General features: G+C 42.5%; 1 protein-coding gene across 3 annotated transcripts; it reads left to right on the forward strand.

The window, feature by feature from the left end:
* Window positions 1-15407, forward strand: LOC124001655 (zinc finger protein 554-like). 3 transcript variants are annotated; one of them, XR_006832829.1, is made up of 6 exons: window positions 1-494; window positions 1662-1792; window positions 1985-2158; window positions 14076-14238; window positions 14625-14735; window positions 14951-15407. XR_006832829.1 is itself a non-coding variant. In XM_046308642.1 (5 exons), exons 1-5 carry the CDS (start codon window positions 218-220, stop codon window positions 14651-14653), a joined length of 774 nt encoding a protein of 257 aa, XP_046164598.1. In that variant the 5' UTR covers window positions 1-217; the 3' UTR covers window positions 14654-14747. The 3 variants fall into 3 exon arrangements, 2 of the variants coding, with proteins under 2 accessions (XP_046164598.1, XP_046164596.1); XM_046308642.1 differs by lacking the exon at window positions 14951-15407 and having other exon boundaries at window positions 14625-14747; XM_046308640.1 differs by lacking the exons at window positions 14076-14238; window positions 14625-14735; window positions 14951-15407 and having other exon boundaries at window positions 1985-3764.
* Window positions 15408-18140: the final 2733 nt, after the last annotated feature.

Here is an 18140-nt window from a genome sequence, read left to right on the forward strand (position 1 = left end):
AGTACTTAGCTTGCTATTCTTGCCTGCTTCAGTGGTAAAAACATTTACGTTTTTATTAACGTTTTTATTGTCGTGATTTAGACGCTTGTTAACACCCTGGAAGTCTAAATATGACTTAACTGCACTGCATCACATACTTGCCCTAGGTCATCTTTAATTCGCGTTGGAGACGGGGTTTGGTTGATTGATGTTATCTAGATAACGCTAGCTGCTAACAATGGCTAACTGTATGGTTTTTCACACTCAAATAGCCTCCATCATGGAGGTGCTAGCGAATGCCGCCGTGGCAGAGATCTGTAAACTCGTAGACGACGATTATGCAGTGTTTCGTTTGGAAATAACTCAAAGCCATAAAGAAAACAGGGCATTGAGAAGGAAACTACTGGAAGTTAAGGTGGCCCGGGAGCGCGCAGAGAGGACAATGCGAGAGCGCGTCCTCGCCAGTCGTCCCAGTAGTGTCAAGATCCTCGATCGATACAGAGGAATGGCAAGAGGTACATTTTGCAGGAGGACGACGACGGTGCGCTGCCTGTCGCCCCTAGTGTAGAGCACAGTGCCTATCTCCCAGTTTCCCTCTGCACTAAGTACAGATTGTAACACCAGATAATGAATGTAACTCAAACAAATATTTTTGGACCATTATACTCGTAGTTACAGGCGTGGCTCTACAAAACGTCGCCAGAGATGAACTAATCTCACCTGGTATTGGCGATACTATCTTCGTCCTCGATTTGTGGAAACAGGAGTCTAATAAAAATATGTGTCCAGTTGCAGGGAGTCCGTTTAATTTGAAAACTGTACATTTTCTAAATTCAATCCGATTTTTGGTCCATGAAGTAACCAAGACCGGTGTCTGTCATCATTACGTTAGACAGTTTGGGGTGGACTCACCTGTCTCAATCAATGGTGGAGTTAATTTTGCTTGGCGGTGCACCTGGTAAGTGGAGATTCATTTATGGACCAATGGAATGGTCTAAAATGTCCAAACTCTGGTGGGTCATTCAAAACGAACTCAACCAGTGAGAGAATATTTGAAAAACACAGGGTTGAACATTGTTGGATTAGTTAATGGACCCCCAAAAAATATTTATTTTAATAACGGACCATTATCTAAATTCAAACAGTCCCCCTGCAACTGGACAGACATTTTATGAGACTCCTGTTTCCACTAATTGAGGATGAAGATAGTATTGCCAATACCGGATTAGTTGAAAAATCTCTGACTACATTTTGTATTGCCACACCTGTAACTACTAGTACAATAGATACCAAATGTTTTGGTTAAATCACATGATCTGGTGTTACAGTCTATAGCCCCTCTGCACATGTGTTCAGGTGTTTATCCAAAATTAGTTCTTGGTCAGTTTTTGGATAGTATGTATTAATTTCCCTGATTACTTAGCTATCTGACACTTATCATATTCTAACCAGATTATTGATTTCCTGCGTTTCTAATGATTTGCTAAATTAAAACAATTTTCTTATTATTTACTCAATGAAAACAATGATGCATGGGACATCAATCAATACATAGTATATCAAGAAGTTATAAGAAGTGTTACTTTACATCATTTTCTAGACCGTGTCAATAGTGTACAATATAGCGTTGAGCATTGATAGTAGTTAACCTAACCACCTCTCTTCTCCAATCACTCTCTCAGGTGAAGCACATCTAACTGGAGGCCAAAGGAGCTTTGTGAAGCCAGTGGGACACAATACATGGAGAGATGACCAGTCAATCACTGTTGATGAGGGGAGTAGAACCTCAACCCAGCACGTTATCGTGATAGAGGTTAGTGTTGCATTTAAAAACGAATTACAGTTCCTTTTGCAAATCAAATATGGCCCATTTATTTAAGAAAGGCTCCCCTCATCTATTCACTTGCTTACATGTACATCCTCATTTATCTTCCAAAGGGGAGCTTGTGAGGCCCTACATCAACTCAACTAATGTTCCGGTAATAACCTCCTCTCGTCTTCTCAGTCTGAAGATGCAAAGGCTGCAGGTCCTGGGGTCAAGCTAGAGAGATCTGAAGGAGATGAGAACCCACGGCACAGCAGAGAAATCCAGACTGGGGTAGATGGCGCGCCCCATGTAGCCACAGAGGACCCCACCACCACCCCAGGGCAGCCCAGGACCCAATGTAGTACCATAGAGGTCAGTGGAACGCCGAACGCCATCCTCAAGTCAGAGACAGACACCGAGACTTTAACTGTAACACACAGGCTCTTACATACAGGATCTGACCACAGATCAGACCCAGAGAGACTGGGGCTGAGGAGAATGGGCTGTCCTCCTGCTTCTGGCTCAGAATATATACCGGTATTTCCCCATAGCCAAAGGACAGTTCATTCCCATGGTGATAGTGATGTGTTAGACACTGGCGGTGATGATCCGTCTTGTTCTTATGCTACAGAGATGGACTCTGGCAACATGCTCTTGGGTTTAGAGACACAGACTGATCTGTCTAGAGGGGACTGGAACCAGTACAGTAGTAGTGTATACTCTGAAGGGTGCCTAGATAAGAAAGGGGAGGGTCTGGTCGTAGATGCGGTGACTGTGAAAGTGGAAGGCGACATTCCTCCAACACTGAATCCAGATAGTCACCTAGGAGACGGACACTCACAGGGCAGATATTTCTTAGATTACAGGGGAAGATTAGAGACAAATCCAATTGTCACAACCCACTCCCCTTTACACTCATTCAGGGATCGTGAGCCAGTGTCCACCTCAATGGGGCATTCCGATTCAAATGGCCTCGTCCCTTTCAATCAGGTATTGAACTCAAACGACAGGCCTAGAGCCCAGGCTCCGCGAGGGGGAGCAGCATCAGGCAATAGTAAAGAGAAACGGTTCCTTTGCATGTTCTGTAAGAAAGGCTTCAGCTGCTCCCAGAAGGTGGAGATCCACCAGAGAGTCCACACAGGGGAGAAACCCTACAGCTGCCCCCAGTGTCACATGCGCTTCACCCAGGCTGGTGACCTGAAGAGGCACCAGAGGGTCCACACAGGCGAGAAACCCTACAGCTGCCCCCAGTGTCACATGCGCTTCACCCAGGCTGGCAGCCTGAAGAGGCACCTGAAGGTCCACACGGGGGAGAGGCCGTTTGCCTGTACGCATTGCGGGAAGAGGTTCTCAGAGAGGACCTACCTCAGGATACACCATCAGAAAAACCATCCCACTCTATAAAATGTAAACCATTGTACTTTAAAGCTTATTACATTTAGATCAAACCCTGCATTAAAGACACAGTTTAATTTTAAGTGTTGTCTGCAGAGAAGATCCACAGATGCATTTGGAATAATGAGGTTAACATATTTCAGTGTTGAATATTCCTGGGTAGAATATTGCATCCAGACATTGTGTGATATATAAGCCTAAAATGTCTGTTACATATTGAGTTTGTACTGAATAGTCTACACGATGTTAGGAAATGCCCGATTTCATTTTTAATAGTGTACTTAAAATGTGTTTATGTTCAAAAGAATGAAAAGTCCCATTTTGGTGATTCTTTAGTAATCAGTACCAGTCAAAAGTTTGGAAACACCTACTCATTCAAGGGTTTCTTTATTTTACTATTTTCTACATTGTTTAATCATTGTGAAGACATCAAAACTATACAATAATACATATCTAGTACCCCAAAAAAGTGTTAAACAAATGAAAATACTTGGTGATTCTTCAAAGTAATCACCCTTTGCCTTGATGACAGCTTTGCACACTCATGGCATTTTCTCAACCTGCTTCATGAAGAATGCTTTTCCAACAGTCTTGAAGGATTTCCCACATATGCTGAGCACTTGTTGGCTGATTTTCCTTTACTTTGCCATCCAACTTATCCCAAACCATCTCAACTGGGTTGAGGCCAGGTTATCTGATGCAGCAGTCCATCACTCTCCTTATTGGTCAAATAGCCCTTACCCAGCCTGGAGGTGTGTTGGGTCATTGCCCTCTTGTAAAATAAATGATAGTCCCACTAAGCACAAACCAGATGGCATGACATCGCTGCAGAATGCTGTGGTAGCCATGCTGGTTAAGTGTGCCTTAAATTCTAAATAAATCACTTAGTGTCACCAGCAAAGCACCATCACACCTCCACACTGGGATCCACACATGCGGAGATCATCCGTTCACCTACTCTTCATCTCACAAAGACACGGCGGTTGGAACAAAACATCTCAGATTTGGACTCGTCAGACCAAAGGACAGATTTCCACAGGTCTAATGTCCATTGCTCGTGTTTCTTGGCCCAAGCAAGTCTCTTCTTATTGGTGTCCTTTAGTAGTGCTTTCTTTGCAGCAATTCGACCATGAAGGCCAGATTCACGCAGTCTCATCTGAACAGTTGCTGTTGAGATATCTTTTATTTGAACTCTGTGAATAATTTATTTGGGCTGCAATCTGAGGTGCAGTTAACTAATGAACTTATCCTCTGCAGCAGAGGTAACTCTGGGTTTCATCATACCACTTGATGGTTTTTGCGACTGATCTTGAAGATACGTTCAAAGTTCTTAATGTTCCGCATTGACTGACCTTCATTTCTTAAAGTAATGATGGACTGTCGTTTCTCTTTGCTTAGTTGTTCTTACCATAAAAAGGACTTGGTCTTTTACCAAATAGGGCTATCTTCTGTATACCACCCCTACCTTGTCACAACACAACTGATTGGCTCAAACGCATTAAGGAAATTAATTCCACAAATTAACTTTGAACAAGGCACACCTGTTAATTGAAAGGCATTCCAGGTGACTACCACATGAAGCTGGTTGAGAGAATGCAAAGCTATCATCAAGGTAATGGGTGGATACTTTGAAGAATTTGTTTAACACTTTTGGTTACTACACGATTCCATGTGTTATGTCCTAGTTTTAATGTCTTCTATTATTCTACAATGTAGAAAAGTTTTTTTTAATGGAATGAGTAGGTAGGTGTGTCAACTTTTGACTGGTACATCACATCCGATGACAGCGCTCTATAACCAGTATATGCTTACTAAATATACCTACACATACCCACACTAACAAACACCTACTCTACACTTCCAAATAGTTTAGTCAGGTTTGTCTGACTTGACTTATCATAGTGGACTTATATTTACACACACCTCTAAATGCGTAAGACACATTTTAATGCATTCAGTTGTACAACTGACTGGGTATCCCCCTTTCCCATCATATTTAAATTCTCCATGTAGGGTTTAACAACCATGAAGTCATTCTGTAACCACATTATAGGACGCAAACGTAGTGGGGATGGGTAAACGCTCCAGAGCCAAGGTTAAATTGAAGCATCCGCCAATTAAAATCATTGACGTAGTTGCACGTGATTAAAGGCTTCATGTTAGCTGTTCCCATTACATAAACTTGCACATGTAATTCTATGCTAATCTCACCAGGTGGCCTTGATCATTTCCTGTAATAAATTGTGTATTTACAAATTAAAATGTTTCAACAATTTTTCATGGAAGCGTCCTTAATTAACAGAAGTAAAACCGCACACTGATAATCATAGCAACAACATTGTGTATTTGATTTACTGCTCAAATTGTGACTAGCTCGGTTTGAATCTCACTTGAGATTCCATTTATTTTGTGTTAAAGGACGCAGCCAACAGTTTGAAAATTAAGATTAATAATTAATTTAATAAGGAGCTACCTTTTTCTTCAGCCTTGCAGACAAACAATCTGCTATGGCCTAATAATCATATTGCATAGGCTATATTATATGGACTTGTACACATAAATGTAGGCCTACGTTTTATATGCATATTTATAATAATCTACTTCGTCACGTTATTTGACTCGACGAGCATTCAAGTGTAATAGAGTAGGATTACAGGTTGCACTCTCACCATCATCCTGCAGATGGGAGTATTGCAGTTATTTAGAAAGTGTATTGTGACTCCGGATCCGAACCCACACTTAGCCTACTGTATGTAAGATATTCCAAATCGACAGTCTTAAATGGAGGAAGACACTTAGCAGTATCAGATGGTGAATTACTTCTATTTGACATAAATAATCGACACTACTATAGTATATGCTCTATTACATAGACGTGTAGACCTACATATACAATGATGTGTGTATTATAATCATCCACTTCGTCACATGTGGAACAGCAGTGAACAGTATTTTCCTTACCAAAAAGGCCGGCAGCGAGGGGTGTTCGCCAGTGTATATTAACCGCGGGTTCGTTTACTAAACCGCTTCTGCGCGGTTTGCCACCTGGAAAGCAATGATGTTTACCTTACATGACAATTCCACGAAACTGATTTTTTTTTCTTTTTTTACAATGTACGATCCATTTAAATGTTGTACAGACCTCGTCTTTTCTCCGTAAAAACACACGGATGTATGTGAAACGGGTAAGCAAAAACGTGGGACTTATATACAAAAATGTTACTTTAGTAAGTCTCCTAGTCAAGGATGCGACGATTGTAATATTGTCAATCTACACCTGAGACAGACCAAGTGAAGAGGAACAAAAGTAAACCTTGAATTGAGGTTTAAAAGTGGCCAAGTTGTTCTATTTTAAGAAATGCCATTGGTTTGTGGAGAAAAAGTTAAAGGCTGATACAGATTTTTTTACAGGAAATAATCACTGCCACCTGGTGAGGTTAGCATAGAGCTAAATGTTCAAGCTTGTGTAATGGGAATCGCTAACAGCTTTGTAAAGTGTTGGTTAACATGTAAACAATTCGTCCCATGTTGCATGAGCTGAAATAAAAGATCCCAGAACTGTTCCATACACACAAAAAGCGTTTCTCAACTTTTGTGCACAGATTTACATCCCCATTAGTGAGCATTTCTCCTTTGCCAAGATAATCCATCTGACAGGTGTGGTATATCAAGAAGCTGATTTAACAGCATGATCCGTTACACAGGTGCACCTTGTGCTAGGGGTCAATACAAGGCTACTAAAATGCCACATATGTCTCAAATTGAATGTGCAATTGGCATGCTGACTGCAGGAATGTCCACCAAAGCTGTTGCAGAGAATTTAATGTTAATTTCTCTACCATAAGCTGCCTCCGTTTTAGAGAATTTGGCAGTACTTCTAATGGGCATCACAATCACAGACCACATGTAACCACACCAGCCCAGGACCTCCCCATCTGGCGTCTTTACCTGCAGTATCATCTGAAATTAGCCCCCGGGACAGCTGATGAAACTGGGTTTGCATAACCGAATAATTTCTGCACAAACGGTCAGAAACCGTCTCAGGGAAGCTCATCTGCGTGCTCGTCATCCTCAAGGTTTTGACCTGACTGGTGTTCGGCGTCGTAACCAACTATAGTGGGAAAATGCTCACCTTCGATGGCCACTGGAACAGTGGAGAAGTGTGCTCTTCATGGATGAATCCCAGTTTCAACTGTACCTGGCAGATGGCAGACAGCCTGTATGGCGTTGTGTGGGCAAGCAGTTTGCTGATGTCAATGTTGTGAACCGAAGTCCCCATGGTGACGGTGGGGTTATCGTATGGACAGGCATATGCTACAGACAACGAACACATTTGCATTTTATCAATGGCAATTTGAATGCACAGAGATACCATGATGAGATCCTGAGGCCCATTGTCGTGCCCATCATCCGCCATCATCACCTTATGTTTTAGCGTGATAATGTCGCAAGGATCTGTACACAATTCCTGGAAGCTGAAAATGTATCTGTGACCAACAGATGCAAATCTGTATATCCAGTTATGTGAAATCTGTAGATTAGGGCCTCATTTATTTCAATTGACAGATTTCCTTATATGAACTAACTCGGTTTAGAATATCTACACTGACCAAAAATATACGCAACATGCAACATTTTACTGAGTTAGTTCATATAAGAAAATCAGTCAATTGAAACCGTCATTAGGCCCTAATCTACAGATTTCACATGACAGACACATATTTTCACCTTCAAATGCAACAAGCAACAATTTCAAAGATTTTACTAAGTGTTTTTGTTTACTTTAAAATGTAGTAACAGGTCCATGAGTGCACAGTGTTCTAATATTACAATGGGAAACTTTCATTGTCATTCCCAGCAGAAACTGTGCCTAGACCCGTCCCCTGCACACATCAACAACTGACACCCACGAAGCATCGTTACCCATCAATCCACAAGAGCAGCGGCCCTTGCAAGGGGAACACAAGTCACCGATTGAAACGCTATTTAGCGCGCACCACCGACTAGCTAGCCGTTTCACATCCGTCTAGCAGACCCCCTTTTGACCTCCGCCTTTTTCCGCAGCAGCCAGTGATCCGGGTCAGCAGCATCAATGTAACAGTATAACTTTGGACTGTTCCCTCGCCCATCCCCGGGCGCGAACCAGGGACCCTCTGCACTCATCAACAACTGACACACACATCGTTACCCATCGCTCCAAAAGAGCCGCGGCCCTTGCAGAGCAAGGGGAACCACTACTTCAAGGTCTCAGAGCAAGTCACCGATTGAAACGCTATTTAGCGCGCACCACCGCTAACTAGCTTTGCCGTTTCACATCCTGGTGGGATAGGTAATAGGATCCGGGTAGGATAGGTAATATCTGACACACAAACAGGTACTATGTTGGAGTTTGAACAAGTCAGATAAAACCTGCCCAATTATGGTCTCCCCATCAAACGACTGGCTGCCGTCTGGCAAAAGCATCTACAGTCCATCTGTAGAACTAGGCAGAGTTGAATCGGTGTTGATCCGTGAAAAATGGAATGAAAAGGGTGTTGCAAATACTGGACATTTCTGCTGTACTGTATTACTAGTGATCACTTTCTGTCCCACATTGTGGATGTGTTGAGTGCCAGGTCTCTCTCCATTCAGAGACGTCCGTATCAAGCCTCTGTCGGTCAGGACTCCATCACATCTCTCCATGTGCTGCCACCATAGCTTAATCTGCGAACACATACACAGTCAGTGTTCTAACCAAATAGCAGTTAGAATAGGTGATATGACAAACAAACTACGTTGAAGTTTGAACAGGTCAGACTAAACCTACCTAATTCTGGTCTCCCCATCAACGAAATATCGCAGGTAACTTGTGTCTATGTCGATGTTGTTGAGTTCATATTGCCTCGTTAAATAAAGATTAAATAAATTAGAACATTTAAAATATATACATTAACCTATTTCAGGTAACCCCAAGATGCTTGATTCACTACACCTGCTTTTGAATAACTTTCCAGTCGTTTTTGCTTTACATTCCGACTTTGAACCTCTGTTTATTGTACATATATATTAGTGTCTAATAAAAAAGAGCAACTTATGTAAAGCATCCTATCTGTTTTAAGGTTATAGTGTGTGTGGATATATATATATATATGTGTGTGTGTGTGTAGTGTAGTTCCTCTTGATGTCCACTAGGTGTCAGCACAGCTTCAACAATGTCACCAGGTTCACAACATGTTTTCATGTGTAACAAATCAAATTGTATTTGTCACATGCTCCGAATACTACATGTGTAGACCTTACAGTGAAATGCTGAAATGAAGCCCTTAACCAACAATTTAGTTGTAAGAAAAATGTGTTAAGTAAGACATAAAAGTAACAAATAATTAAAGATCAGCAGTACAATAAAAACAGTGAGCCAATATACATGGGGTACCGGTACATAGTCAATGTGTGGGGGCACCTGTTAGTCGAGGTAATTGAGGTGTTCCTTTCAAGTCCAGAGGTAAAAATCACTTAACAAAAATGTTTTAAAACTACTCCACTACATTCCGTTTATATCTGGGGGGGTTTTGTATCTGTACTTTTACTCTTTCTCTTTCTTTACAACATTACATTTTACTTCACCACATTTCTAAAGAAAATAATATATTTTTTACTCCATACAGTTTCCCTGGCACCCAAAAGTACTTTTTGCATTTTGAATGCTAAGCTGGACAGGAAAATGGTCCAATTCACACACTTATCAAGAGAACATCCCTGGTCATCCCTGCTGCCTCTGATCTAGCAGACTCACTAAACACATGCTTCGTTTGTAAATTATGTCTGAGTGTTCCCATGGCTATTTCTTAAATAAAAATACAAGAGAATTGTGCTGTCTGGTTTGATTAATATATGGAAGGTCAAATAATTTATACTTTTACCACTGATACTTAAGTATCTTTCAGCAATGATGTTTACTTAGTATTTTACTGGGTGACTTTCACTTTTACTTGAGACATTTTCTATTAACATATCTTTACTTTTACTCAAGTATTACAATTGGGTACTTTTTCAACCACTGTTCAAGACGTTTAGCACCCACTACCCAACATTCACTTGGTGGCTTGAAGTAGGAGGGCTGAACTAGGATCTGTTTAGCATTTGTGAGGAGAATGAATAACATTACTTTGATGGGGGATGGGGGGTACTGATTCCAGTTCAGCATTCTTAGCCTGAGACATTTCATAAATGCGTACAGAGGAGCACTTTTCTACGATCAGCTTTGCCTAGCTCATCCTGAATCAGTTGTCTCTGGAATAAGATTATATGGACAGGGGTGGGTTTGATCATAGATCAGGACTCCTACTCAACACCAGTTGCTGTACCCTAACATTTTATAATCCAATTTCCCTTGCTGTCTATGTCCTTCTGGAATCCCACCTCAACATTGTTCTGTCAAGGCAACAAAAGCAAGTTGGCATGCTCTTGAAAGGAATTTAACTCACAACCTCTCCTTTGGGAATTCACCACCATAACTACTACTACAACTATTTTAAAACTATCTTAACATGTGACTTTCTTCAGGGGGACCAAGACTAGGAACACCTTTGAATGGTCTACAAAGAATGGCCTCAGGTAAAAGTTGGCTTTTGCAGAGTATGGTTGTATTGTTACTCCACAGCATAGTATGTTATCACAACTCTATTGAAATGACATTTGAAACAAGGTGTCAATTCATTCTTGCTATTAGATGGGAACTTGCCCCTTTTCCCCCACATACCACCTGTTTGCTCTTTCAGGCCCACAAAGGCAACAAGAAAGAAGTTGCTACATTAACTGTTTCTCTGGGCTTTGAACTCTCAAACTCTGGTTTGGGGAACAAACACCATAACCACTACTCTACCAGATAGACAGAGACTAAATGTTAAGGGGTACTTCAAAATGCACACATCAAAGACAACATTTCAGAGGAGAATGGTGTGGGGGCTTTTACTTCTTGGGTCCACCAACTGTTCCTCAATCTTCTTCTGATGACTACAAGCATAGATTATGAATCTTCAAAACCTACACTATAGAATGGATGTGTTTAGGAACGGGGGACAAAATGTTATTCCATCATCTTAATATTGGAACGTTGTCCCTTCATTTGCCTACTACTTTCTATAAGCTATCATACATGTGTTTTTTTTCTTGGGGACAAGATATCGGAACGCTTTTGAATGGTCTACAAAGCATGCCCCCAGGTCAAAGTTGGCTTTTTGCAGACAAGGATTATATTGTTACTCCACGACATAGTATGTTATCAGAACTCTATTAACAGGACATTCTATACAAGGTGTCACTTCAGTCCTTCTATTTGATGGGAACTAGCCCCTACCCCCCTACACACCTCAAGTTAGCTTTTTCATGCCAACAAAAGTCAACATCAAAAATGGCTCTCTAAAAAATGCTCTCCTCAGATTTTAACTCTCAAACTCTGGTTTGAGGAGCAAACACCATAACCACTACTCTACCAGAGAGACAGACTACTTTTACTTTTTCACATGCTATAACCTAACAAACTTATTCTAAAATCAATTACGTTAATATTTTCCCTCAATCTACACACAATACCCTATGATGACAAAGTGAATATCGGGTTTATACATTTTAGCAAATGAATTACAAATAATAAACAGAAATACCTTATTTACATAATTATTCTTCCCCTTTGCAATGAGTCTCAAATTGAGCTCAGATGCATCCTGTTTCCATTGATCATCATAGAGCTGTTTCTACAACTTCATTTGAGTACAGCTATGGCAAATTCAATTGATTTGACCTGATTTGGAAAGGCACACACACCTGTCTATATAAGGTCCCACAGTTGCCAGAGCAAAAAACCAAACCAAATCAAATTTTATTTGCCACATGCGCCGAATACAACAGCTGTGGACCTTTGTCCTAAGTAAACTAAAGTCAATTTTTCTTATTAAATCCATAAGTAACACAAGACAATTACATAACAATAACGGGGCTATATACACGGAGTACCGGTACCGAGTCAATGTGCAGGGGTACAGGTTAGTTGAGGTCATTTGTAAAGTGACTTTGAATTTATAATTAACAGTGAGTAGCAGCAGTGTAAAAACACTGGGGGATGGGGGATCTTTGACTATTCTTTTGGCCCTTCCTGTGACAACGCTTAGTATATAGGTCCTTGATGTCAGGAAGCTTTGCCCCAGTAATGTACGGGCCATACGCACTACCCTCTGTAGCGCCTTATGGCCAGACGCTCAGCAGTTTCCGTACCAGGCGGTTATACAACCTTTCAGGATGCTCTCGATGGTGCAGCTGTAGAACTTTTTGAGGATCTGGGGATCCATGCTAAATATTGTCCGTCTCCTGAGGGGGAAAGGTTTTGTCGTGCCCTCTTCACAACTGTGTTGATGTGTTTCGACCATGATAGTTTGTTGGCGATGTGGACACCAAGGAACTTGGAACTCTCGACTCGCTCCACTTCAGCCCTGTCGATGTTAATGGGGGCCTGTTCGGCCCTCCTTTTCCTAAAGTCCACGATAAGCCCCTTTGTCCTGCTCACATTGAGTTAGAGGTTGTTGTCATCAGGCCAGGAAGTCCTGAGGCATGGTTACAGGGCTCAGGTCCTCTGGGAGGGGAGAGGGAGAGAGATAATTAGAGGGTGCTTGAGACAGGGGAAATACTCCAGATATAACAGATTGACCCTAGCCCTCTGACACAAACTTTTGCAGCATAAATACTGGAGGCTGAGATATGAGGGGTAGGGAGACACTGTGGCCATGACCTATGATTCCCCCGGACAGGACCTATGATTCCCCTGGACAGGACCTATGATTCCCCCGGACAGGACCTATGATTCCCCTGGACATGGCCTATGATTCCCCCGGACAGGGCCTATGATTCCCCCGGACAGGGCCTATGATTCCCCCGGACAGGGCCTATGATTCCCCCGGACAGGACCTATGATTCCCCTGGACAGGGCCTATGATGTAGTGGACCCTACCAGAAAACATTGTTACTTTTTGCATTTATTATGCTTTAAGTCTTACATATACACAAGAACAACACATTTCTCAATGTTGGTGAAAGTTGGCCATTAGCTAACCAGAACTAGTGTGGGAAAAACAATTTCCCTTCCCACTTGTCCCATGTGGGCTGACCTACGGTGCAGTTAGATGTAAAGGTGCTGCTTGATGTAGACATAACTGTAGACAATAACTCATCACTCCTACTCCAGGTAAATTCATTAGCATGAAGTTTGATACCCATATGACCCCACTCAACCCCAGGGGCCAAGTGTTAACATTCAATCTAACCTGGGGCCTTACGTATCAAGTGTCTCAGAGTAGGAGTGTTCCTCTCGGATCAGTTTTGCAGTTTACAACAAGAATAAGATTATAGACACATCCTAGATCAGCAATTACTGTGAGATGATTTGTGGAGTCATGGTCAATTCACACAGGGCTTTTTAGTCATAAACGGTGATGATTCTTTGAACGCGGTGAAAAAAAAGAAGCCCCATTCTGAAAAGCGAAACGGATGGGTCGAGTTGCACATGGAGCTTGGCAAAATTGGGGATGATTTGTTGACATAATTGTAATCCAAAACCAACCTTCATTTACTCCTTGTGACGCACTTGGTTCCAAACTCAGTTTTTGACAAGACTGATTGCCCTATTTTCACACTATAATAAATGCTTGTGACTCTTATCAATGCCACATAGGCCATTTTTAATGGGATTAGTTGATTCTATGGGCAGTCGCTCTTTAAGATCTTTTATTAGGCTGATACGGAAATTGTTACAGGAAATAATCAATGTTCACAAGTATGGCCCCTTACCAGTTGAAAGTGTATTTATTACTTGTGTGTATGTACCTGAGTGTATGTCGGTGTAATCTGTATCACCTCTTCCTTCCAGGAGGAGGAAGGTCCAGAGGTGCTGCTGGTGAAGGGGGAGGGGTGTGAAGTGGGTCTGTGGAAGCCTGAGGGGACCATGGTCATGGATGACAACAGGACTACCCCTCCTCCCAAAACCACAGAGGAACCAGTTGAGCAGGACAGGACCACACAGTCTCACCGAGGTGAGCTCACTGCGAACTACTGTCTGAATGGTATTAGGTCTGGGCCCGTATCCACAAAGCCTCTCAGAGCAGGAATGCTAATCTATGATCAGTTTAGCCTTTTAGATCATAATGAATATAATTAAATGGAAAGATGCTAGATCAGCAATTCTACTCAGACGCTTTGTGGATACAGGCCCAGGTATGGTTGATTCAATTTGTCTTAAGTGTGGGACCATGCCTTGCATTATCAAACCATTGAAAAGAGTGTCAAGTAATCAAATCAAGTAACATGTTTGCATAGTACTCATAGCAATCCCTCATTGCCCAATCAGAAGATGTTCCATAGCAGGGTGCTCATATCAGATTTCTGGATCCAACATCCTCTCACTCCGTATCTCTTACAGTCAGTAGACATGGAGGATGGGAAGCCTGATCTGCTGATGGTCAAAGAGGAGACAATAGAAGATGGACCAGAGAGCATTAATCTGCTAAGTGGACTAAAGATAGGGGATAAGGTAAGGGAGAAATACATATAGCCTACATACAGTAATAGATCTTCAATGGGAATAGTGATGGACCTGGGAATTTCTGTCTGAATTTTCAGCATTCATAAAATGAAATCAATACAACCTATAATTACATCCAGGAACACATGTTATAATGTATCAACTTTAAACAAGAGTTCTCTCTGCGATGTTTGTAAAGTCGATTTTCTAACATCTTCCTGCAGGTCTTTGGCTGGAGGCCAATAGTGGAGACTGGGTGGCCAACTTGGATTCCCAAACAAGATTCTGGGGATGACATCACTGGGCAGGCCAGGACCATAGGCGACATAGTGGAGGTCAGTGGATGGGACAGCATCCTCAACTCTGAGCTGTGGAACAATACTGTTAACCAGAAACAGACTGTCAAACACAAAACAACATCCAATTTTAGTCTCCATGACAGCAAACTGTCTGAGACCAGGCCCGAGGCGTAGATTTGGTCTGCAGGGACAGGGAGGTGTCCATATGTGGTGGGAGAGAACAGACAGACTCGGCTAGCGATGCTTCATCCTGCTCTTATAGTTGTGATTGAGAGAAACGGATAGTGCCGAAGGTTACCAACCTAACAGGTTCTGCCTTCAGCCTGCCTTCTAAAGGATCTATCAATTGGAACATGGACCCTGCGACAACACATACACTCCCTGGCCTTCATCCTCCTCGCACTCTCGTAATGTTAAACCAGTCCTCGGACAATGCCAGTGCATCAATACCAAATGGCTACACAAGCCCATTGACAAATGAGAGTAGTCGAGAAGGCATCAGTAAAGGTGGCAGAGCCTAAGAGATGCGCTTCCTGTGTTCATTCTGTGAGAAGTCCTTCAGTTTCCCCATAGAAGTGGAGATCCACCAGAGGATGCACATGGTGGAGAAATTGTTCAGATGCCATCTGTGCCGGGCCAGTTTCTCCCACTCCTTCAACCTAAAGAGGCACCAGAGGGTCCACACAGGGGAGAAACCCTACAGCTGCCCCCAGTGCGAGAAGATGTTTTCCCGTCAGTACCAGCTGAATGTGCACCTGAAGATCCACACGGGAGAGACTGTACACACTGTGGGAAGAGGTTCTCAGAGAGGAGCTACCTCAGGATACACCAGCAGAAAAAACATTCCACTCTAACATAGAATGTAACCATTCTACTCAATAGCTTCTGATGTTTAGATCAAACCCTGAGAGTAACAGATTTCAGTGTTGAATATTGCATACAGACATTTTTTGATATACACGGTATAAGGCACATACAGTGCCTTCAGAAAGTAGTCATACCCCTTGACTAGTTCCACATTTTGTTGAATACAGCCTGAATTCAAAATGTATTAAATATTTTTAATACAAAATCTCAAATCTCACCCACAAAATACCTCATAATGACAAAATGAACATGTTTTTAGAAATGTTTGCAAATGTATTAAATTAAATACACTGCTCAAAAAAACAAGGGAACACTAAAATAGCACATCCTAAATCTGACTGAATGAAATATTCTTATTAAATACTTTTCTTTACATAGTTGAATGTGCTGACAACAAAATCACACAAAAATTATCAATGGAAATCAAATTTATCAACCCATGGAGGTCTGGATTTGGAGTCACACTCAAAATTAAAGTGGAAAACCACACTACAGGCTGATCCAACTTTGATGTAATGTCCTTAAAACAAGTCAAAATGAGGCTCAGTAGTGTGTGTGGCCTCCACGTGCCTGTATGACATCCCTACAACGCCTGGGCATGCTCCTGATGAGGTGGCGGATGGTCTCTTGAGGGATCTCCTCCCAGACCTGGAATAAAGCATCCGCCAACTCCTGGACAACGTGTGGTGGTGCAACGTGGCGTTGGTGGATGGAGCGAGACATGATGTCCCAGATGTGCTCAATTGGATTCAGGTCTGGGGAACGGGCAGGCCAGTCCATAGCATCAATGCCTTCCTCTTGCAGGAACTGCTGACACACTCCAGCCACATGAGGTCTAGCATTGTCTTGCATTAGGAGGAATCCAGGGCCAACCGCAACAGCATATGGTCTCACAAGGGGTCTGAGGATCTCATCTCGGTACCTAATGGCAGTCAGGCTACCTCTGGCGAGCACATGGAGGGTTGTGCGGCCCCCCAAAGAAATGCCACACCACATCATGACTGACCCACCGCCAAACCGGTCATGCTGGAGGATGTTGCAGGCAGCAGAACGTTCTCCACGGCGTCTCCAGACTCTGTCACGTCTGTCACATGTGCTCAGTGTGAACCCGCTTTCATCTGTGAAGAGCACAGGGCGCCAGTGGCGAATTTGCCAATCTTGGTGTTCTCTGGCAAATGCCAAACGTCCTACACGGTGTTGGGCTGTAAGCACAACCCCCATTTTGCAGGGCTCTGGCAGTGCTTCTCCTGCTCCTCCTTGCACAAATGCAGAGGTAGTGGTGCTGCTGCTGGCTTGTTGCCCTCCTACGGCCTCCTCCACGTCTCTTGATGTACTGGCCTGTCTCCTGGTAGCGCCTCCATGCTCTGGACACTACGCTGACAGACGCAGTTAACCTTGCCACAGCTCGCATTGATGTACCATCCTGGATGAGCTGCACTACCTGAGCCACTTGTGTGGGTTGTGGACTCCGTCTCATGCTACCACTAGAGTGAAAGCACCGCCAGCATTCAAAAGTGACCAAAACATCAGCCAGGAAGCACAGGAACTGAGAAGTGGTCTGTGGTCCCCACCTGCAGAACCACTCCTTTATTGGGGGTGTCTTGCTAATTGCCTATAATTTCCACCTGTTGTCTATTCCATTTGCACAACAGCATGTGAAATTTGTCAATGAGTGTTGCTTCCTAAGTGGACAGTTTGATTTCACAGAAGTGTGATTGAACTGGAGTTACATTGTGTTTAAGTGTTCCCTTTATTTTTTTGAGCAGTGTATATAACTATCAAATTTACACTCGAATCAATACATGTTAGAATCACCTTTGGCAGCAATTACAACTGTGAATCTTTCTGGGTATGTCTTTAAGAGCTTGACACACCTAGACTGTACAATATTTACACATTCTTTTTTAAATTCTTCAAGCTCTATCAAGTTGGTTGTTGATCATTGCTAGACAGCCATTTTCAAGTCTTGCCATAGATGTTCAAGCCTATTTTAGTAAAACTATCTAGGCCACTCAGGAACATTCAATGTCATCTTGGTAAGCAACTCCATTATAAATTATGTTTGTATATTTGGCCTTGTTTTAGGTTATTGTCCTGCTGTTTGTTGGAAAGCAGACAGCCAGGTTTTTCCTCTCATATTTGACCTGTGCTTAGCTTTATTCCGTTAATTTTTTGTGATCCCTAGTCCTTGCCCATGACAAGCATATCCATATCACAATGCAGCCACCACCATGCTTGAAAATATGAA

The sequence above is a fragment of the Oncorhynchus gorbuscha genome, linkage group LG17, assembly GCF_021184085.1.
Source record: "Oncorhynchus gorbuscha isolate QuinsamMale2020 ecotype Even-year linkage group LG17, OgorEven_v1.0, whole genome shotgun sequence".
NCBI lineage: Eukaryota > Metazoa > Chordata > Actinopteri > Salmoniformes > Salmonidae > Oncorhynchus > Oncorhynchus gorbuscha.

What these genes read in the sequence shown, in the direction of transcription:
- LOC124001655 (XM_046308640.1), top strand. Translation starts at nt 218, where the DNA reads ATGGCTAACTGTATGGTTTTTCACACTCAAATAGCCTCCATCATGGAG. An exon ending in ATACAGAGGAATGGCAAGAG is followed by an intron (nt 495 to 1,661) that starts GTACATTTTGCA and finishes TCACTCTCTCAG; the next exon opens with GTGAAGCACATCTAACTGGA. An exon ending in AGCACGTTATCGTGATAGAG is followed by an intron (nt 1,793 to 1,984) that starts GTTAGTGTTGCA and finishes TCGTCTTCTCAG; the next exon opens with TCTGAAGATGCAAAGGCTGC.